At 39.3% G+C, this 22,999-nt stretch overlaps 1 protein-coding gene across 2 annotated transcripts in view; it reads left to right on the forward strand.

The window, feature by feature from the left end:
• The window catches only part of ift81 (intraflagellar transport 81 homolog), a 63,488-nt gene that overhangs the window by 4,249 nt on the left and 36,240 nt on the right, over positions 1-22,999 (forward strand). For both annotated transcript variants that reach the window (XM_063034231.1, XM_063034232.1), the window contains 7 exons: positions 1,407-1,587; positions 1,836-1,925; positions 7,000-7,065; positions 7,387-7,497; positions 8,820-8,904; positions 16,498-16,661; positions 20,027-20,122. In XM_063034231.1, the coding sequence (XP_062890301.1) occupies positions 1,407-1,587; positions 1,836-1,925; positions 7,000-7,065; positions 7,387-7,497; positions 8,820-8,904; positions 16,498-16,661; positions 20,027-20,122 (793 nt within the window). The remainder of the gene's footprint in view (positions 1-1,406; positions 1,588-1,835; positions 1,926-6,999; positions 7,066-7,386; positions 7,498-8,819; positions 8,905-16,497; positions 16,662-20,026; positions 20,123-22,999) is intronic.

Here is a 22,999-nt window from a genome sequence, read left to right on the forward strand (position 1 = left end):
TTGGCTTTTTATTCCTTTCCTGAGACATTGCCTGATCTGCTGAGTTCCTCCAGCATCTGCAGAATCTCTTTGGTCTTGTTACTATGTTCTACTTCTGTTTAATATTTAAAACAAAGTATTTTTTTTTAAATACTCTGCTTTATTTCATAATTTCAGTATACTTTAGAAGTATATCTGCAGCATTTTATTAGCAATATTGAAGTGAAATATCCAAAGTTTTCAAATCAAAGTCAAGTTTAGATATCATTCAACCATATATGAATACAGCCAAATGAAACTGTGCAAAACGTACACAGCACATGAATCAAAATAGCGAGCAGAAAAAAACATAGTCACTCAATAAAGCATATATACAGCTCAAGTTCCTGAGCGGCTTGTCCTGCAGATTGATGGTGCAGATCTCAGCAGTTCATAGCCACTGCAATCCAGTCGGTCATTCCACAGAGTGATCACTGGAGGGCAGCACTGACGGGAGAGTCCAGCCCCCAGCTGAGCATGGAATGCCATGCTACACCGCCTCCGGTGTCTCCTCTCCTGTACTGCAGCAGTAGACAAGCCCGTGGCTTGAGGTCTAGCCTTCGGTACAACCGAGGCAACGCAGTTTCCCCACCACCTGTCGTGCCACCAAACAGGGGTAACATGCCTGCGGCATATTACACTATCACTGTGCAACAGGCTCTTGCGATCGTAAGAGAAATCTCCAAGGCAATCATCCATGTTTACACTGCATGCCATCCTCGTGCACCAACTCTAATGCCTTCGATACCTTCCTGTAGCAGGCAGCAACAAACTCTGCACCCCGTCCAGCCCCTCTGATCAACGAGCCTCTCACTGATGGGGTGGACCTATAGTACCCAAAGTTTTTGGAATCCAGTATTGTCTTGTGATTATAAAAAAGGCATTTAATAAAGAAAAAAAAACCCTTTGGTTTGCCCCTGAGGGGCCGCTGCGTCTGGACACACTGCCATCTTACTGGAAGTTTTGGGTTGAGACTATGCATCACAACTCAGTCACGTAACTTATGCTGGGTCTCAGCATGAAATGATCTTTATCTCTGCAGATGCTATTTGACCAGCTTAAGTTCTTCCAACAAGTGGATTGTTTGCTCCAGGTTACAGCATCTGTAGGCTTTTATGCATTCTTGAAGTGAAATACTGCTTGATTCTCTAAATACGAGCAAATGCTAATATAGAAAATCATTATTCAGATTATTATTCACAAATAAAGGAGTGCAAAAAGTATCATAAAGAAAACTTGTAATTTTGAGTTGGGTTATTTGCTGCCTAGGAACCTAAGTATACATTGCAAGATAAAATCACTAAGAACATTGTGGTGGGGTTGGATGGTTTACTTCTGAGGGCAGTTGATTGAAATATCTGATTGGGTAATTGTGCTCATTCCTCTAGAAATGCCTTTCGACCAGGTCTGGTGACTGGAAGTAAGCCTATAATACATCCCATCTTACATTGGCTTCTACAACGAACAAGTGAGCTTAAGAAACGAGCATATCTGGCACGCTTCCTTGTCAAGGTGGAAATCCCTGCTGACTTTCTGCAGGATGATGTAGTGGCAGACACTTATCGCCAGGTTTGAGTTATACCTATAATTCAAATTATGGGTTGTTATTATAACATGGCATGGACATTTACTTCCATTTATTCTTCAGTCACTCTGACCTGTATCTTGCTCTGAACATTATTCATATAAAATATATGGTTAACATTTAGTTTTTAATTTATTAAAAGTACTAAATGAATAAAACTATCTAGTTTTATTTATAGAATATTGGAATTGGCAGAAATGTGTTTAAAAATCATTCTGGTTTATGTTTACAGTATGAGGAATTAGTAGAAGGGTTCAAAACCTTGCATAAGGAATGTGAACAACTGAAGAACTCTGGTTTTTCAACTGCAGAAATAAGAAGGGTAAGTAGTAAATTACAGCTAACATACAAGTTTAGTCAACAGATTTTTGGTAATCTACCAAAACATGCAAGGGTTTTAAACATGACTGAAAAAGAACTTGTAACATAAATCAGTTGATTCTTATTTAGAAAGAAAAATCAAAATAGTTTTTGCTTTAATATTTTCTTAACTAAGCTACTTTTGAAAGTATGATTGATGTAATTACCTGTCTGGCTTTCTGTTGTGATATCAAGGTCCCACCTCATCGTACATCTTTGCTGCCTTCTAGACTAACTATTGCATTCGATAGCATCAGATAATCTCAAGCAAAAGAAAATCTGCAGATGCTGGACATCCAAGCAACACATGCAAAATGCTGGAGGAACTCAGCAGGCCAGGCAGCATCTATGGAAAATTGTACGGTCAATGTTTCGGGCTGAGCCCCTTCATCAGGAGTGGAGAAAAAAAGATGAGGAGTCAGAGTTAGAAGGTGGGGGGAGGGGAGGAAGAAACACAAGGCGATAGGTGAAACCGGGAGGGGGAAGGGGTGAAGCAGAGAACTGGGAAGTTGATTGGTGAAAGGGATACAGGGCTGGAGAAGAGGGAATGTGATAGGAGAGGACAGAAGTCCGTGACTGAAAGAAATGGGGGAGGAGCACCAGAGGGAGGTGATGGGCAGGTAGGGAAATGAGATGAGAGAGGGAAAAGGAAATGGTGAAGGGGGCGCATTACTGGAAGTTCAAGAAGTTGATATTCATGCCATTAGGTTGGAGGCTACGCAGACGGAATATAAAGTGTTGCTCCTCCAACCTGAGTGTGGCTTCATCACGACAGTAGTGGAGGCTGTGGACTGCATGTCAGAATGGCAATGGGAAGTGGAATTAAAATGAGTGGCCACTGGAAGATCCAGTTTTTTCTGGCAGGCAGAGTGTAGGTGCTTGGCGAAGCGGTCTTCCAATCTGCATCAGGTCTCACCAATATACAGGAGGCCACACTGGGAGCACCGGATACAGTAGATGACCCCCAACAGACTCACATGTGAAGTGTAGCCTCACCTGGAAGGACTGTTCAGGGCCCTGAATGGTAGTGAGGGAGGAGGTGTAGGGGCAGGTGTAGCATTTGTTCTGCTTACAAGGATAAGTGCCAAGAAGGAGTTGGGGAGGGACGGATGGACAAGGCTTCTCCGGCCCTGTATCTCTTTCACCAACCAACTTCCGAGTTCTTCACTTTACCCCTCCTTCCCTCCTGATTTCACCTATCATCTTGTGTTTCTTTTTCACCTCCCCCCACCTTCTAATTCTGACTCCTCATCTTTTTTTTCCCTCCAGTCCTGATGAAGGGTCTCGGCCTGAAGCGTTGAGTATACTCTTTTCCATAGATGCTGCCTGCCTACTGAGATTCTGCAGCATTTTGTGTGTATTGCTTCAGATAATCTGAACTGGCCTCCGTCTGTAATATTTCACAACTGTTACATTCCTTCCTTCGTGTTCTTACTCTTCCTGGCCTTATTTCCGAGCTTCTATATCCCTTTATTCAGATTTTCTCCCTCCATTTGCCCGTATTACTTTTTTGACCAGGCAATCTCATTTACATCTTATCCCCATGGCAACCCTTGCCTCTCAGTCTCAGAATGCCTGTTATTCTTGCATCATCCCTCACCCACTCTACAACTAAAACTGTGTTTTCTATTTTTGCTCTTTTCCATTTCTGACAATGGTCTTTGATCTGAAGCATTAATTTGTTTTTTCTTTGCGGGGAAGCGGCCTAATCTGCTGAGTGCTTACAGTATTTTTTATTATTGAGAATTCCATGCTGGTTTGAAAATTCCTCTTGATTGAGGGTATAACATTTAATCTGGATGAGCTGTGAGCTAAGTTTAGTAAATACTATTGCTTATGTATAAGAAAGTTAAATCTTTTAGATCAACTGCGGAATTTAATTTTAAAAATTGCCCTTAAGCTATTTCTGAGCAAAAAAAAAATATTTTAATAGTCTGACAAATAAAGAAAGGCATTTGTCCCACTTTAACTTCTGTATAGAGAAGCATCTTAAATCTTGATATATTTATTCCTGAGATATTTGTAGGGAATTTCATCTTGCATTTTTCCTTCAACCAGTCCAGATTAAAAAATAAACAATTCATTCCTCTCATTGGGATTTGTCAGATTCTACACAATAAAAATGACTGCAATTTAAAGTAACTTTCTGCACGTTGAGGTGCCTCAGGTGACTTGGTGTGGTGGTATTATGAATATAGTTTTTTTAAACTGCCTGAAATAGTGACTTAACTTTGCTTGCAATTGCTTCCTACAGATACTATTGTGAAGTATTTGTTTCAATATATTTTGGTTTATTTCCCACAAATTAAGTAATTGTCCCAGAATCTTCCAGCCCACATGAATAGCTCCCAGTTCAAATGTGGGAAGTCAACTTCTTCTTGAACTTTTGCCTGAATGCACAAGAATTGAAATTCCTCCATACTCATTTTTTCAGTGCACCAGTAAGATTTATTTTACCAAATTCTTCAACTTTTAAGTTTGTTCATCTTCAAAGATATTTTGATAACATTTTAATGTGGAGGTAACATTACTATTCCTGTACTCTTTTTTTTATTGGTAACAAAAGTCTCAGAATTTTATATTTCAAGATCATCGTATTGCTGCCTTGCTTGTATTGCTGGAAGCCATTAAATATATTTTAGCCTGTTTTAGATAGGTACTTTGTAAAAATATGACCATCTGTCACTGTTCTAAATATCTAACTAGGGACGAGTAGCTCCGAATGTCCTACAACACTACCACCACCCAATCTTTTTGGGTCAGATATTCACTTCTACTTCCCCAATTTTCTAGCTTCCCAGTTGGAAGGTATGCCCCTAACTAACAGATCTATGATGTTTTAATCCCTTCCTGAACTTTGTCACTTCCATACCTTTTTCCTCAGTTTTCAAACTTTTCAACACCTGTCCTGTTACGATCTAAAATAGCTTGAAGTTAAATTAAATTCCTTTATTGTTCTTCCAAAGTATTTTTGGTTTGCATTAAAAGCAGTATACAACTCATATGTCACTGGTTCCACTGATGCATAAATCAGTAAATCAGTCTGTTATTCAAAATATTGTATGCTCTAAGGATTAGTTTCTTGCAGTAATGTGCATTGGGTTTCCGTTGATTTTATGTTACCATTTACTGCTGTTATTCTTCATATCTGGTGCGCTCAATAATTTTATATCTAGTTTTTAACACTTGCAGACATCCCACCTCTCCTGGAACTTCTGGGAGTCTCCCGCATATTAATATTGGCTCCCTGATGCCCGCAAATTATATACAATATCACGGAAATCAACTTTTTTGAGAGCGAGCGAGAGAAAAGCAAGAGAGAGCGAGCGAGAGAGAAAGCAAGCGAGAGCGAAGGCAAGTGAGCGAGAGAGAACGAGCGAGAAAGCGAGGGAGAGAGGGAGAGAGAAAGCAAGGGAGAGAGAAAGCGAGGGAGAGAGAAAGTGAGGGAGAGAGGGAGAGAGAAAGCAAGTGAGAGAAAGAGAGAGAAAGCAAGCGAGAGCGCTTGAGAGCGCGCGAGCGACCACGAGAGAGAGAGAGAGCGCGCCTTTGCAGAGTGTTCCAAAAAAAATACAATGTACGTCACCCCAGAATACACTAAGGTGTACCCCTGCCTAATAGGGGTCAAAATAATGACAGTGTTGCTCGCTGCACTATTTGCAACAGTGACTTTTCTATTGCCCATGGTGGGTTAAGACTGTAAAAGACATGTTGAGGTGAATTTAACAGGTGTCATTCGTTCATTAGCATAGCTAACGTTATTTAAACTAGCTGGCCAGCTGCTAACGAGCTACTCTATTGCAGACATCCCACCTCTCCCGGAAGTCTCCCGCAAATTGATGGTGCTACCTCCCTGAAATGAGTTTTTGCAGGGTGGGATGTCTGCACTTGGTGTTTTGTAGGAATAGACAAACTTACTCTGTTTAGTTTATTCAGTATTTTGTGTTACAGTAGAGGAAAATTAGTAATCATAAAACTGAGGTACTGAATTGTGGAAGAATAGCTTCCATGATTTAATGTATATTTTTGTACAGATTGTAAAAGGGGCTGCCACTGAGACTGGTAGATTCTTATTCTTAATTTCTAAAGACTATTAATAAAGACAATTTTCTAAATGGAGAGAAAATTCAAAACTCTGAGATGCAAAAGGACTTGGGAGTCCTTGTGCAGACTTCCCTAAAGGTTAATTTGCAGGTCAAATCTGGTGAGGAAGGCAAATGTGATGTTAGCATTCATTTCAAGAGGAGTAAAATATAAAAGCAAGGATGTAATGTCGAGGCTTGATAAAGCACTGGTGAGGCCTCACTTGGAATATTTTGAGCGGTTTTGGGTCCCTTATTTTAAGAAAGGAGGGGGTCAAAAGAGTTTCATGAAAATGATTCCAGGATTGTCACATGAAGAGCATTTGATGGCTCTGGGCCTGTATTCATTGGAATTCAGAAGAATGAGGAGTGACCTAATTGAAACCTATCAAATTTTGAAAGGCCTTGATAGAGTGGATGTGGAGAGGATGTTTCCTATGCTGGGAGAGTCCAGGCCCAGAGGACACAGCTTCAGAATAGAGGGACATCCTTTTAGAGCAGAGATGGGGACGCATTCCTTTAGCCAGAGAGTGGTGAATCTATGGAATTCTTTACCACAGGCAGCTGTGGAGGCTAAGTCTTTAAGTATATTTAAGGCAGAGGTTGATAGATTCTTGATTGGTCAGGGCATAAAGGGATATGGGGAGAAGTTAAGAGATTGGAGCTGAGAGGAAAAATGGATCAGCCATGATGAAATGATGCAGCAAACTCAATGGGCCAAATGGCCTCCTATATCTTATGGATTAATTCTATGTAAGAGAAGTATGGAAATATATTGTCAGTATTATTTCTAAAGTGTCACCATGCAGAATATCATATTTAAATATATTATTACTGAAAGGTAGAAATTTCATCTGGCAATTAATGTGTTTAAGGAAGCCTCAACATATTTAAAATAATTTAAAAAAATAAATGCAACAAATAATGCATGATTAAATTTTTGTGTTGAATTGGCAGGATATAAATGCAATGGAGGAAGAGAAGGATCAACTCATTAAGCGGGTTGAACGTCTAAAGAAAAGGGTATGATCATGTTATATTGCAAGGATATTATTTTTATCAGCCATACTTTGTCACATTGAGAAGCATGGATCTGGACTTAGGAAACATGCTTAAGGAATAGATTGAATAACACATTTGAGTAACGGAAACCTTGGAGAGTAATTAATCGCTGCAAGGAGTTGAGTACTTAATGAGTGGATGTTAATGTAATTGGTGTGAATTCCATGCTGTCAGCTGCAGCTGTTTATTAATAGGAGGAGAAAATAATCTCTGAAATATGAGCTTGATCAGATTTTCTTAAGATGCTAATAGTGAAAAGCAATATTTACATGTTTTCACTAGGTTGACACCGTATCAAATCACCAGCGGATGTTGGAAATGGCAAGGCAGCTTCGTGTAGAGAAGGAACGGGAAGAATCTTTAACGCAGCAAAAACAAGAACAGAAAAATCAGGTGTGATAAATGCTTGAAAATGACAATTGATGCAAATCAATGCAGAATTACCCTGAGTAGCTTCAGAATTCTGCTCACAAGAATTAGAATGACACTGTTGTATTAATTTGATCAGAAATTCATGAAAGAAAACTTCACTAGTTTCCTAAATTTAATCCAAAAGGTTGTATACTTACTAACTGCACAAAATATAATACTACAATTATTTTATTGTACTCAATACCTGAAGTCAGTGGGCGGCATATTATCCAAGTTTAATGAAATGTGTTACTAAGCCCTGAAACTGTACTGAATTGTTGATCATACGTGCATCATTTCCGGACTCTATATAAGTAGGAGGAAATCTTTGATGTTGGCATTTGACTGATAGAAGCATATTGTGTACTTGAGTCTGAAGACGCTAGTTTAAAATGAGAAAGGATTATAACTGCACAAACTTGTGCCAATTATTATCCTAACTCAGGATAAGTTGTGCTTTGTTTTGGGACCAGGTTTAATTTTCATTATGAAGACAATGGCTCGGGTACTGCGGTGTAATGGCAGCAGAACTGCAGACATTACATTGAATGTGAAACACTTCTGGAATATACATACCATATGTACTGTACCATTAAACCAGAAAACCAAGTCTGGTCCTTCACAGTTTTGAAGCCATGTCCATTATTATCTTAAGAAATAAGCATTCTAAAAGTAACTTTGGGTCTTTATGAACTATTTCTTTTGGGAGGGAAACAAGAATTCAAAATGCTAAGTTGTGTTACTTGAGGACTAAGATAGTGCTAAGCCATGATTACAGCTAGACAATTGCTCTGGCTTTCAAATTTTATGTATCACTTCTGCCCTATAAAATATTTTAAAAATCAGCAATTTTAAAAATTGATCTTTATGAATTAAACTGAAGTATATAAAAATGGAGGGATTAATTTAATCTTTGTTTTGCACTGTGTAACCTATCAGTTGTAAAATTTATGTCAGACATTTCACTGTCAGTCATTTTATTCTTTTGTGATTTACCTTTAGTTTGGTTAATGACATTGCTATTTGTGGACATGGTTCCTGACAAAAACAGATGCTGGCAAATGGTAAATTTTATACCATGAAAATTGCCAGTTCTTTTTGAGCAGCTTTAATTTGAAGTCAGCAGCAAGTGCCATAGTAACTTAATCTGGGCCAATATCTGTGAAACATGAAAGACTGTTGAGAGTTTAATCTTATGTGAGTAAATTTATGCTTAGCCTTGACCCATTTTAAATAAATATCCTTTTGTCATCTTTTGCCATTTTTATTGTGCTGGATTTTATATGATATATTTAATTTTGCAGTTATTCCATGCAGAGCAAAGACTACAGAGAGCACAACAGCAATTGAAGGACCTCCGGCAGGCTTCAGCAGACGCAAAGCCTGAAAGTAAGTGTAAAACTGAACAGTACAAGCTTACTAGAATGTGTTCAAACTGAAATACCAGGATAAATGTAAACAAAATGGCTACAGAATTGGATTGTTCATGAAACTGCTCTGCCTTGTGGAAAGATATCCTTCTTGTGCAAATCCTTAGGTTTAAGAATAGTTTGTCTCTACTCCAATTCTGAGGAGTGGATAATCCCTTTTGTGATTTTTTTTAAAAATGCGGGATGGTCATTGCACACTTGTTATTGTATGCTATTGATAAAGCAAAGGTTTTGCCCAGTGGACAAAGAAAGCCAAAGTGTTAGGATACTTGGCTCAAATGCACAGACAGTGATAGTTGAGCATACAGTGATGCTAGAAAGTTTGTGAACAATGTAGAATTTTCTCTATTTCTGCATAAATATGACCTAAAATGTGATTAGATCTTCATGGAAGTCCTAAAACTAGATAAAGAGATCCAGATTAAATAAATAACACAAAAACATTGTACTTTTTCATTTATTTATTGAGAAAAGTGATCTAATGTTATGTGTATTTGTTGGAAAAAGTATGTGAACCTCTGGGGTAATGCTTTCTACAAAAGCTATTTGGATTCAGGTATTCCAATCAATGAGATGACATTGGAGGTGTGAGTTGTAGAGGTGTCCTGCCTTATATATTAAAAAAAAAGGACACACAAAGTCAGGTTACTGACAGAGCCTGCTCTTCGCAGGAAAGATCTGTTTATGTGTACCATGGCTTGATCAAAACAACTTTCAGAGAACCTTAGAAGAAGAATTGTAGAGATGCATGAAGCTGGGAAAGCCTACAAAAGTGCTTCTAAAGAACTGAATGTTCATCAGTCCACAGTAAGAGAAATGGTCTACAAATGGAGGAAACTCAGTATTGTTGCTACTCTACCCTGTAGTGGGCATCCGGCAAATATCACACCAAGAGCGCAATGTACAATGCTGAAGGAGGTGAAAAAGAACCCAAAGTTAACAGCCAAAGATCTGCAGAAATCTCTAGAACTTGCTAAAGTCTCTGTTTGTGTGTCCACTATAAGAAAAAGACTGAACAAGAATGGTGTTCATGGAAGAAACATTGGGGGAAACCACTGATCTCCAAAAAAAAAATTGCTGCACATCTCAAGTTTGTAAAAGATCACCTGGATGTTCTGCAATGCTGCTGGGACAATGTTCTGTGGACAGATGAGACAAAAGTTGAACTTTTTGGCAGAAATGCACATTGCTATGTTTGGAGGAAACAGGGCACTGCACACCAACACCAAAACCTCATCCCTACTGTGACGCATGGTGGAAGGAGCATCATGGTTTGGGGCTGCTTTGCTGTCTCAGGGCCTAGACAACTTGCAATCATTGAGGGAACAATGAATTCAAAATTGTATCAAGACATTTTACAGGAGAATGTCAAGGTAGCATTTAGTCACCTGAAGCTTAATAGAAGTTGGATAATGCAGCAAGACAATGATCCAAAAGACAAGAGTAAATCTACAACAGAATGGTTTAAAAAGAAGAAAATCTGTGTTTTGGAATGGCTGAGTCAAAGTCCTGACTGTAATCCAAGAGAAATATTGTGGAAGGACCTGAAGCAAGCAGTTCATGCAAGGAAGCCTACCAACATCCCAGAGTTGAAGCAGTTTTGTGAGGAGGAATGGCCTAAAATTCCTTAAAGCTGATGTGCAGAACTGATCAACAGTTACCGGAAACACTTGGTTAAGTTATTGCTGTACAAGGGGGGGTCATACTAGTTACTGAAAACAAAGATTCAAATACTTTTCCCAACAAATAAATGTAATACAGGTTTCCCCCGCATCTGAAGGTAGAGCGTTCCTATGAAACAGTTCGTAAGCCGAAATGTTGTAAAGCAAAGAAGCAATTACCATTTATTTATATGGGAAGATTTTGTGAGCGTTTGCAGACCCAAAAATAACCTACCAAATCATGCCAAATAACACATAAAACCTAAAATGACAGTAACATATAGTAAAAGCAGGAATGATATGATAAATACACAGCCTATATAAAGTAGAAATACTTTTCCACAATCATTACTGCACTGTTCTCCATAACGAAAATCTCACGCAAGCACTGTCGGCAGAAAATCTTACGCAAGCGCTGTTGGCAAAAACACGGCGCAAGCGCTCTCCAGTAACCTTGAAGCTATGAAGCTGCCAAATCATACCAAATAACACATAAAAATACACAGCCGATATAAAGTAGAAATAATGTATGTACAGTGTAGTATCAGTTACCGGAATCGGGAAGACAGCGCCGAGCACACTGATGATTGTGTGTTAGACTGAGTTGGAGTTTGGGTGGTGCAGTGGCCCCCACCCTCCAGGCCGCCGAGCGATACATTGCCGCGGTAGCTAGGAGGCACACAGCATATCTTTAAGAAAAAAGCCGAAACAAACATGCTAATTAATTAGGTGCCGCCCGGCACGTAATTGTCGACCCAGATCAGTGCCGATTTCCGATTGCGTCGTCTCTGATCTGGGCCGACAATTACGGGGTGGTGGCACCTAATTAATTAGCATGTTTATTTCGGCTCTTTTCTTAAAGATGTGCTGTGTGCCTCCCGGCTACCGCTGCATTCTCCACGAATCGGTATCTGTCCGTGGCCTGGATGTTGGGGTGGTGGGACACTGGGGTGTCATCTCGTCATCATCTGTTTCCATTATGGCAGGCAGGTCATCTTCTATCTCTGCCCGCTTCGATGTCGAAGGTCGAGGTTCGTGGTCTACTGTGGCTGATGTGGAAGGCTTGCTTGACTGCTGAGCCTTGCGCATTTTTCTATCACACAGTTTTTTGTAAGTACTCAAACCATTCTGCAAATATCCCCTAAATCGACGTACTCTTTCAAAATTAAAGTCGTACTTTATCATTACTCATTCGGTTTCGATTGTTATCCTTTTTTCTTCCAATTGTATCAGCTCTTCATCTATCAGATCTTGGTCATGGGATGCCAAAAACTCTTCAACATCATGTTCGCCAGCTTCCACAAGCCAAACTCACTTTGTCCTTACTTCGTTCACCGTGATCGAAACGCTTAATTATGTCTAGTTTTACGCTAAGTGTAACACCCTTACGAACTCTTGTAGGCTTTTTCGATACCATAGAACTCATCTTGCAAATGACTGCTCACAGGCACATGTTTAAGAAATGCCGGCGAGAATGCCGTTCCGAATCCAGGGGAGAGCAGCTGCTCGAGGCGTAGGCTGCCTTTTATCGCGCGCTGATTTTTTTTCGTAACAGTGAAAACACCTTCTGAAAGCGAAAACGGTACTAATGTAGGTCTTTCGTAACAGTGAGGTTTCGTAAAGCGAATGTTCGAAAAGCGGGGGACACCTGTATTGGATCATTTTTCTCAATAAATAAGTAAATGAACAAGTATAATTTTTTTGTGTTATTTATTTAAGTGGGTTCTCTCTATCGAGTTTTAGGACTTGCATGAAGATCTGATCACATTTTAGGTCATATTTATGCAGAAATAAAGAAAATTCTACTGTGTTCACAAACTTTCTAGCATCATTGTATGTATGTGTACCTATACAACAAACATACTGTTTATATCTTTATATGTATATATACACGCACACACTTATTGCACTCCGACCACATGCATTCCACAGTCTTTCTCTTACATCAACTCATTCAGATTTCCGCCACTATGTGGGTGGATAGAGAGAATGCAGATTATGTATGCTTATTAATTTTGCAGAAGTGGGAATATTTCTGGGTGGCAGGGCGGCAGGGTGGAGATACACCTCTACCAAAGAAGGCGCAAGGTGCTCCTTCCTTCTGCTAGCCTGGGCAAGTTGTAGCACCTGCTTAGGCCCCTGATCAGGGTCATGTGAAGCCATGGAAGCAGGTGGTGGATGGCTGTACGAGCAGCTGGTGCGTATCACTAGTTCTGGTTATGTGACCACTGACACCAGGTAGACAATCTCTGAAGATTATTGATAATGACTGGAGTTACCCGTCTTGTAAAGACCCTGCGCAGAAGAAGGCTTCTGTAGAAAAATGTGCCAAGAACAATTATGGTCATGGAAAGACCATGATTGCCCATGTCATACGACACGGCACATAATGAATGAATGAACGAGGAACATTTCACTCTGTTGACATATTAATGGGCTAGGTGGCAGCTTCTATATCTCTCCTTCAGACTAATGTTTGAAATATTTGTATTGCCTTATTCTTAGCCTGTCTAGCTAGTAAGAGCTAATTTTCTTTCAATATTTGCGCTGTAAAGAAGTCTTTAATGTGATATCTTGTGACACCATTAATTATTTTTGATATGTGCAGATGAGTTCATGGAAAAGAGCCATTGAACTGCCTGCTATTTTCCATGGAATTGATATATATTGTTTCACTACAAACATAATTTATCCACTGTAAGTTCTACAATATCAAAGTAAATTTAGGTTGAAATAGAAAATGGAATTGGACTGGCTTATTATTGTCTCGTGCAGAAGTACAGTGAAAAGCTTGTCTCGGATTCTATTCATACAGATCAATAGTGCACTGAAGTAGATAAATCAATAACAGAATGCACAATGAAGTTTAACAACTACAGAGAAAGTGCAGTGCGGGTAGACAATAAGGTGCAAGATCTTAACGAGGTAGAGTGTGAAGTCAAGAGTCCATCTGATCGTACTAGAGAACCATTCAACACAAGAGTAGAAGCTGTCCTTGGGCCTGGTGGTACATGCTTTTGGCCTTCTGTATCTTCTGCCTGTTGGAAAGGGTGAAAGAGAGGCAGGGGTCTTTGATTATGTTGGCCTCTTTACTGAGGCAGCAATATGTATTGACAGTGTCAATGGAGGGGAGGCTGTTTTCCACGATGTGCTGAGCTGTGTCCACACTCTACAGTTTCTTGTAGTCACAGGCAGAGCAGTTGCCATCCCAAACCATTATGCACCAGATAGAATACTCTCTATGGTCCACACATAAAAGTTGGTAGGGCTCCACAGGGATGTGCCGAACTTATGTAGCTTCCTGAGAAAGTAGAGGCATTGGTGAGCTTTTTTGGCTGTGGTGACCACATGGTTGGACCAGAGCAAGATGCTGGTGATGCTTACACCAAGTAATTGAAAATTCTCAATCCTTTCAACCTTGACACTATTTATATGGACAGGAGTATGTGCATCACTCCTCTTAGCTTTGCTGACATTGAGGGAAAGCCTGTTGCCATGACAACATGTTACTGCGCTCTCTATTTCTTTCCTCCAACTGATCGTTATTTGAGATCGGGCCCGTTACGCTGGTATCATCTGCAAACTTGTAGAAGAAACTAGAGCAGAATCTGGCCACGCAGCCCTGAGTGCACAGGCAGTAGGGTAGGGTCTGAGGACGCAACCTTGTGGAGTACCAGTATTGAGAATATTCGTTGCAGGGGTGTAGATAAATTTAGACTGTTATGTCAAAATCAAGGACTAGAACATTGTATTACAGATGCCAACCAGCTGGCCTATTCAGTTTTCCTTCATTTGCTAATCTTCCCACTTCCTATACCTTGAGCGGCTTAATTTTAATCTTCTTAGCTTTAAGTGAAGGTGTGCAACAATCAGGAATTAAGTCATGGTCTCACTGTTGAAGGGTAAAAGGGGAGTGATTAGATATATTCTTATCAGATGGTAATTTCCTGTTATTTATGTTACTGCTGGCTGAAACCTGGATGTTGCTTGGATCTGCTCTTGGGTGATAGTAGAGTGATTACACCAGACAACAAATTTTTTCGGAAGTGTTGTATCCTCAGAATTTTTTTTTGTTCATGATAGATCGTTTGAAGCTGAACGCAAATATAGTTTCAGACTACTTGTATCACATAAGAATTTGGAGAAAAAAGAAATAACTTTTACGAATATAATGTGTTTAATTGCATAATGGTGCTGATGCTTTGCAATAGTTCAACTAAGCTAAAAATGTTTTGTTGATTATATTCATTTGTACTCAGTGTCTGAGGCTTCTTGCTTAAGTGACCAACAATAATCGGCCAGCATTGATGAATTCCAGTTGCCCTGATACCGTTCCTCCATGACCGCAATGTCCTGGTGAAACCTTTCACCATGCTCGTCGCTGACAGTGCCAGGATTTGCAGGGAAGAAGTCTAAGTGGGAATATAGAAAATGAATCTTTAGCGACATGTTACACTTCATGGTTTTGTATGTTTGAAGCATACAAGTATCATCAACCAGCTGCAGATAGTTTGGTGCTCTGTAATTGCCAAGAAAATTTTGAACAACATCCTTGAATGCCTTCCATGCAATTTTCTCCGGTTCCAGTAGAAGTTCGTGAAATTACCTGTCATTGGTGACCTGTTTGTGGACCACAAAAGTGCCTTCCTTAAATTTGACATCAGTTATTTTTCGAATTATATATCTCAAATATCAAAATCCTTAACAGAAATTTATAGCCTTTCCAAAACCTGCCATGCAGCATCTCCCCTGCCTAAGCATGCCCAGTTATGCCTGGACAAGGTAGAAAACTTTTCAGATTACATTTTGAGCAACATTTTAATTCAGTGGTCCTCAACCACCGGGCCGCAAAGCATGTGCTACTGGGCCATGAGGAAACGGTGTGATTTGGTGATATGAAACGATATGAGTCAGCTGCACCTTTCCTCATTCCCTGTCACGCACCGTTGAGCTTGAACACTCCACCCCCCCCCCCCAACCGTCGGCCGGTCCGCAAGAATATTGTCCATATTAAACCGGTCCGCGGTGCGATAAAGGTTGGGGACCCCTGTTTTAAGTAACTTGAATTATAAATTGAAATGCCAAATATAGCCGATTTCAAAAATGCTGCGTGATAGGGAAATTTCATGGTGATATTCAGCAGCTCAAAATCCATAAGATGTACCCAAAAGTATTCAGGAAGCAAAATCTTTGTTGTCTAGTGTCATGGATGGAAAAAAAATTGACAACAAATCTGCATAGAATGTTATATTTTGCAATCACTCGTTGTCTTACAATATTTCATTGCTTCACAGTTTTTCATGTCCTTTACGAGTAAAGGTTAATAGTTCCCATTTTTATTCATTTATAGGAAATGAGTAGTGCTTGTAATGTCTTGCTTTTAATTGTTTTTAAGAAGGTGGTGTTGAGTTATCTTGAGAGAGTATAAACTTCTTGTATAAGGATTTACACTGGATACAAAGTTCTCTGTAAATGAAATCTCATGTTCAGCCTGCAGAAGGCATAGTTGTTCCATGATGAAATGAAAATATTATTCAGTATTTGAGGTGATCTGCCTAATATCCGGACTGTGAGGTTTATTTAAGCCTTTCGATGGAAGTGATGATGGTTTTAAACATTTGTGAATGTGAGTGCTGACAATTGTAGATTTGAAAAATATCCAAGTCCCTGAAAAATAGACCAGCATATTGTAGAATCTATAATAAATATTATCTACAATAAAGATTCAAAAGTTAACATGCTGAGTAATGTGATATGGAATTTTTAAAAAACCAAAAATATAATCTATTCAAAAGAAACAATCAGTAACTGTCAATTAATGTGCCTGGTTTTGTTTTGAGATTAAAATACTTTATTGTCTCTGCTTGATAATAACTGCTTGTTCATTTCAGGTTTGATGAAGAGGCTGGATGAAGAGATCAAATTTAATACCTACATGGTTTCTGACAAACTTCCTAAGGAATTAGAGAGCAAAAAGAAAACTGTTCATTTCTTACAAAAGGTGGCCATGGAACCTGCTATGGGACAATCTGACCTCAATGATCTTGAAGCTAAGGTGCAGTGACATGACAGTGTTTTACATCGCTTTGGATGTTGATTATAGTGAATGTACCTTGTGTACATTCTTTATAATTTTTTTTGATATGGATTGACAACTATGGTGCCCCACGTGCCTCAAATGGACCTAATTTATCACATTCTTAGTGTGTTAAATTATGACCAAAAGACACAGGAACAGAATTGCACCATTTGGCCCATTGAATCTGCTCCACCATTCCATAAGGATCCCTTTCAACTCCATTCTTCTGCCTTCTTGCCTTCTCTCCCCCCCCCCATATCCTTTGATGCCCTGATTAATCAAGAACATATCAACAATGATTTCCACAGATTCACCACCCTCTGGTTAAAGAAATTTTACCTCATCTTTGTTCTAAATGTATGTCCCTCTATTCTGAGGCTGTTCCTCTGGTCCTAGATTCCCCCACTATAGGAAACATCCTCTCTGCATCCACTCTATCTAGGCCTTTCTATGTTCGATAGGTTTCAATGAGATCCCCCCCCACTTCATTCTTCTAACTCCAATAAGTAGAGACCCAGAGCCATCAAACACTCCTCATATGTTAACCCTTTCATTCTGGTTATCATTCTCGTTAACCTCCTCTTGACCCTTTTCCAGTGCAAACACATCTTTTCTTAGATAAGGACCCTAAATTGCTCACAATACTCCAAATTTAGTCTGAGCAATGCCCTATAACATTTCTTTGCCCATTTGCCCAACCTGTCTAATTCCTGCTGCAGATCTCTTGCCTCCTCAACACTATCTGCCCTTCCACCTATGTTTGTATCATTTGCAAACCTAGATACAAAGCCATCAATTCCATTATCCAAATCGTTAACATATAATATGAAAAGAAGAGTCCCAACCCCTGTGGAACGTCACTAGTCACCGGCTACCAATGAGTAAAGGTCCACTTTATTCCCACCCTTTGCCTCTTGCCAATCTTCTATCCATGCTAGGATAATACCATGGGGTCTTGTTAAGCAGCCACCTGTGTGGCGACTTGTCAAAGGCGTCTGAAAATCCGAATACATAACATCCACTGACTCTCTTTTGTCTATCCTGCCTGTTATTTCCTGTAAATTATAAAGAAATACAACAAAATAAAGGGGAAATCTATCCCAATGGAAAAAAGAGATAGTAAGAGATTTGGAAGTGGGAGGGGGAGACCTGAAATCATAGGAGAAAGACATCCTTGCCATAGAGGGAGTACAAAGAAGGTTCACCAGATTGATTCCTGGGATGGCAGGACTTTCATATGAAGAAAGACTGGATGAACCAGGCTTGTACTCGTTGGAATTTAGAAAATTGAGGGGGGATCTGATTGAAACGTATAAAATCCTAAAGGGATTGGACAGGCTAGATGCAGGAAGATTGTTTCCGATGTTGGGGAAGTCCAGAACGAGGGGTCACGGTTTGAGGATAAAGGCAAAGCCTTTTAGGACTGAGATTAGGAAAAACTTCTTCACACAGCGAGTGGTGAATCTGTGGAATTCTCTGCCACAGGAAACAGTTGAGGCCAGTTCATTGGCTATATTTAAGAGGGAGTTAGATATGGCCCTTGTGGCTAGGGGGATCAGAGGGTATGGAGGGAAGGCTGGTGCAGGGTTCTGAGTTGGATGATCAGCCATGATCATAATAAATGGCGGTGCAGGCTCAAAGGGCCAAATGGCCTACTCCTGCACCTATTTTCTATGTTTCTATGTTTAAAGTTAAATTGGATAGATATATGGACAGGAAAGGAATGGAGGGTTATGGGCTGAGTGCATGTCGATGGGACTAGGTGAGAGTGAGTTCGGCATGGACTAGAAGGGCCGAGATGGCCTGTTTCCATGCTGTAATTGTTATATGGTTATATGAAATGACAATTTCTGTCATCACAATTTCATGAAATGTTTGTATTTTTTTGCTACATTTGATGATTGTGTTTAATAGTATTACAGTTTTAGCCATCAAGGTACTCTTTTGTGCATTATGTATAAATTATGAGTACTTTCCAAACTAATGGAATGTTTTGCAACTTTCCCTAACGGCTTACTGATTAAATTAACACAACAGTGTCATTCTGACTCTGTGAAACACAACATGTAACCTGTGAGATAGTTCTGTTCAACCTTCCTTAACGTGAAAACTATACCTGCAGCACTTGTGAGCTTGCAGCATTGTTATCATCAACTAGACTATTTTTTGGGGACTTGTACTTCACTTAAAGGATACACTATCCTTTCTCGCCTGCTCATTAACCCAGACCTAAGGGAAAACGGGTTAATTTACCAGAAATTGAATAGTTCTTTCCAATGAATGGTATTAGGCTTGCCTCTTAAGATGGCACAGCACCAAAGACCTATCTCTAATGTACCTTATTTACAGGCAAGGGCCGACAACTAGTTCCCAGAAGCCAACTACTAATCAGTGGAGTTATACACTGCACTGAAATTTCTGCCAAAAACTGCAGAGCCCCACCTTAAAGGTTCTTCAACAGCTGATTTAAGTCTTTGCCCAAGATTAGTATTAAAATTAAACTTGTATTTAAGCAAACTTAAATAATGAATACACTTACCAATTAAACATATTTCAGTTAATCTGGTTTAAAAATGTAAATTACTTAAACATATCAATTGCTTGGGAGCCATTCTTCTCCGTTGAAATTACTGGGGTTGCTGAAGATGCTGCTGTTTTGGCACCTACATTTCTCAGCATAATAGGTGTGAAATTGCACAAAGTTGGTGTCTGCTGCCTTACTCAATGAGAATCCAGCGGTTAAAGTGTTGTTGGAATGGCAGCAAGCATTTTTCAGGATAGTTCTGAATTCCTTGTCCATTTGGGCAGTACTCAGGAGTCACAGATTGCTAATTTAAGCCAGCCAGGGAAAATGTAATTCTCTGGGTTGGTACCTACTGAGGTGACAACTGCAGCTCCTTGTCTTCAATACCCATTGCTAAGGAAGAGAAAAATATCTGATCCTTATCCAGTCACACATTTTGTTAAATAACAATACTATTTTTTCCCAAACTTTTTATCTAATATTTGTATTTTAATTAAAGTCTTTCCTTTTGAAAACAAAATATTAGGAATTCTAAAATTTGAAAATAATAGCAAAAGCAAGTGCAAAACTTATACAAGGACAAAAGACAGAATTGAAATGAGAGTACCCCCCCCACCCTATCTTCTCATTTTACGCCTGTGTCCATCTAACTCTTTCTGCTCTGTACTTGTATAAGTATCTATGCCTCTAGGTTAATTTTCTAGTCGTTGTGTTTGTGTCCTATAATTAGAACGTTCTCTCAATTTCTTGGTACTTTTTAAAAGTCTGTATTTCTAGAAGCAGTTCACTATTTTGATATGATTGATTTTTCTTTTAGATCCAGGAAGTTAATACACAAATTAACCAACTAATTGAAAAGAGAATGATGAGAAACGATCCAATGGATGACAAACTTTTTCTTTTCCGCCAACAGGTAAGGAAAATGTAAACCATTAGAAAAGGAAGTGTGCTGTCAATAGATTCCCTTCAAAAAATGTTGTAGGTGTCAATATTGACTAATAAATATTTAATGGAGTGCAAATCTTTGGCTTGGCAGTTACAGCCAATTAATATGATAAAGTGCCATTGGTTGCCAACTGGAACTCAGCAAAGAACCTAGTCTTTGGCAGGTATGATAATACTTTTATCAATGGCATATGGGAGCCCATTAAAAACTACCATTGCATGTCATTAAATACCCAATGGACGTGTATAATCTGGTGGCAGAAGCTGCCTGTATAAAGAATAATCAGTCCTTACACAGTCAGTTTAGATTGGCAATAACATCTCTTCCACAATCTCTATCAGCATAGATACAACACAAGGCTGTAGCCCCCTGCTCTACTTGTTTTGTACGTATGACTGTGAGCCTCAGGACTCACACCATCAGATTCAGGGGAAGTTATAACCCCTTAACCGTCAGGCTCTTGAAACAAAGGGGATAAATTCACTCAGCTTCACCTGCCCCATTATTGAACTGTTCCCACACCAATGGACTCACTTTCAAGGACTCTTCGTCTCATGTCCTTGATATTTGTTGCTTATTTATTTTTTTCTCTCTCTTTTACACTTGTATAGTTTGTTCTCATTTGCACACTGTTTGTCCGTCCTGTTGAGTGCATCGACTGTACCTTTTCCTAGAGGTGCTGCCTGGCCTGCTGCGTTCACCAGCAACTTTGATGTGTGTGTTCCAGCATCTGCTGAGTGAAGTCTTTCATTGATTCTGTTGTGTTTCTTCGATTGACTGTGTAAGCCCACAAGAAAGTAAATCTCAGGATTGTATATGATGACAAATATATACTCCGATAATAAATTCACTTTGAACTTTAAACTTTGACTAATAGTGGTAATATGTCCTCCAGCCAGTTTGCATTCCCAAATACCACTTGTAGTAAAAAAAATTCTTTATTACCTCCATTGAAAAAAAAGTCTTTATTGAACTGCTGTTTTGCCTTTATTTATCAAAGGACGTACCAGTGTTGGAGGCAGTTCTAAAGAGATTCATTAAGCTAACTCCTCAAATGAGAGGGTGGTCTTATTATGGTTACTAAAGAAATTAGATTTTCTTTTGGAGTTAAAGGATGAGGGATGATCTTACTGAAACACATGCTATAACTAGGAGTTCAATAGTTCAAAGTAAATTTATTATCAAAGTACATGTATGTCACCATATACAACCCTGAGTTTCATTTTCTTGCAGGCATTCGCAGTAAATAGAAGTAACACAATAGAGTCAATGAAAGACTGCCTCCAATGGAATGGACAACAACTAAGATGCAAAAGTCAGCAAACTGTGCTAATACAAAATGAGAAGAAAAATATAATAATAATTAAATAAACAATAAATATTGACAAAGTTGAGTTGTAGAGTCCTTGAAAGTGAGTCCATAGGTCATAGGAGTAGTTCAATGATGGGGCAAATGAAGTTATCCCCTCTGGTTCAAGAGGCTGATGGTTGTAGGTAGTAACTGTTCTTGAACCTGGTGGCATGGGTCCTGAGGCTCCTGTACCACCTCCTGTAGCTGCGAGAAGAGAGCATGACCTGGCTGGCGGAGGAGTTGATGGATGCTGTTTTTTTTGTAAAGGTGCTTGTGCAGATGTTCTCAGCGTCAGGAAGGTATGAGAGGATAGATTTTGAGATGTTTCCAGTAGTGGGAGAGACTCAAATGAGGGGTGCACAATTATTCTGAAAATTGAACTTAATCTTAAAATTAAATTTAAGATTAGGAGCTTCTTGGGTTGGTATATGTTGGAAAGATTGGGGAATTTAGAGCTATGCAGAACTGGCACAGACAAGGAGATTAGACCTGAGCAAATTAACCAATTTAGGAAATGTACGTGACTATTAATTTTGCCCCAGGTCCCCCACCATCAGAGTTAGAATAGCTTGAAGTTGCTGTATTTACTCTTGCAAGTTTTTGTTTTACACAAAGGTATATTTTGAAATTTTTCAATTTTTTGACACCATCTGAAGAAATTTGGAATTTTATGGTCAGTAACTACAAATTTCAGTCCTTGTTTGCTTGGAACCTTCAAATCTAAACGTAGTAATTAATCTTCTACTGCCAGCCTCTCCAATATATGACCTTTATCTATTTTAGCCTTTACAACAATTTTTATCCTTGGTTGGGAGTATCCTCTTTGGTGATGAAAAGTATTGGCTTGAAAAGTGAAACTGCAGGCAGTGACCTTCGTAACTATAGAGACATTCATTACTCCTGAGTGAAGGTGTATGACCTGAATTTTTACATGGCTGATTGCTGCTCTTGAGACAAATATGTTCCACTGTCAGACTCCTTCTCATAGAATTCAATGGGGAGGTGCTTCCAGTACTTGGGTTGAGAACTGTGTCTGATGAAACTGACTCAAATTCAGGAGGCTCATTCACTAATGTTGAAAGGGTAAGCAAAATTAGAGCACATGTTGTCGATTCAGACTTGGTAATGAACAAAGAGAAGAGAATAGGAATAAGTGAATATTTTTGGGGTTGGGGGTATAATTAGTGGGTGACTGCAAGGGTTGATGCTGAGGGCAGCTGTAAGTTATTTGAATCAATGATTTGAATGAAAGAACCAAGTGTAATATTTCCAGTAGTTCCTCTGGCAGTTTATGTTTTTTTGCTCTGGATCCCAAGCATCTGCAGATTGTTGTGTCAATATTAGAACCAAAATGCCTGTACTGACTCCATGTTAGATCCAACCAGCTAATCATGTTGCCTCTGCTCTTCCTATAGCCCTGTCTGGATATTTTTTTTCTTTTCAAGTTGTAGTTTCCCTTCCAATTAATCCACCTAACCAGCTCTTTCTTGATC

The sequence above is a fragment of the Mobula hypostoma genome, chromosome 27 (genome assembly GCF_963921235.1).
Source record: "Mobula hypostoma chromosome 27, sMobHyp1.1, whole genome shotgun sequence".
Taxonomy (NCBI): Eukaryota; Metazoa; Chordata; class Chondrichthyes; order Myliobatiformes; family Myliobatidae; genus Mobula; species Mobula hypostoma.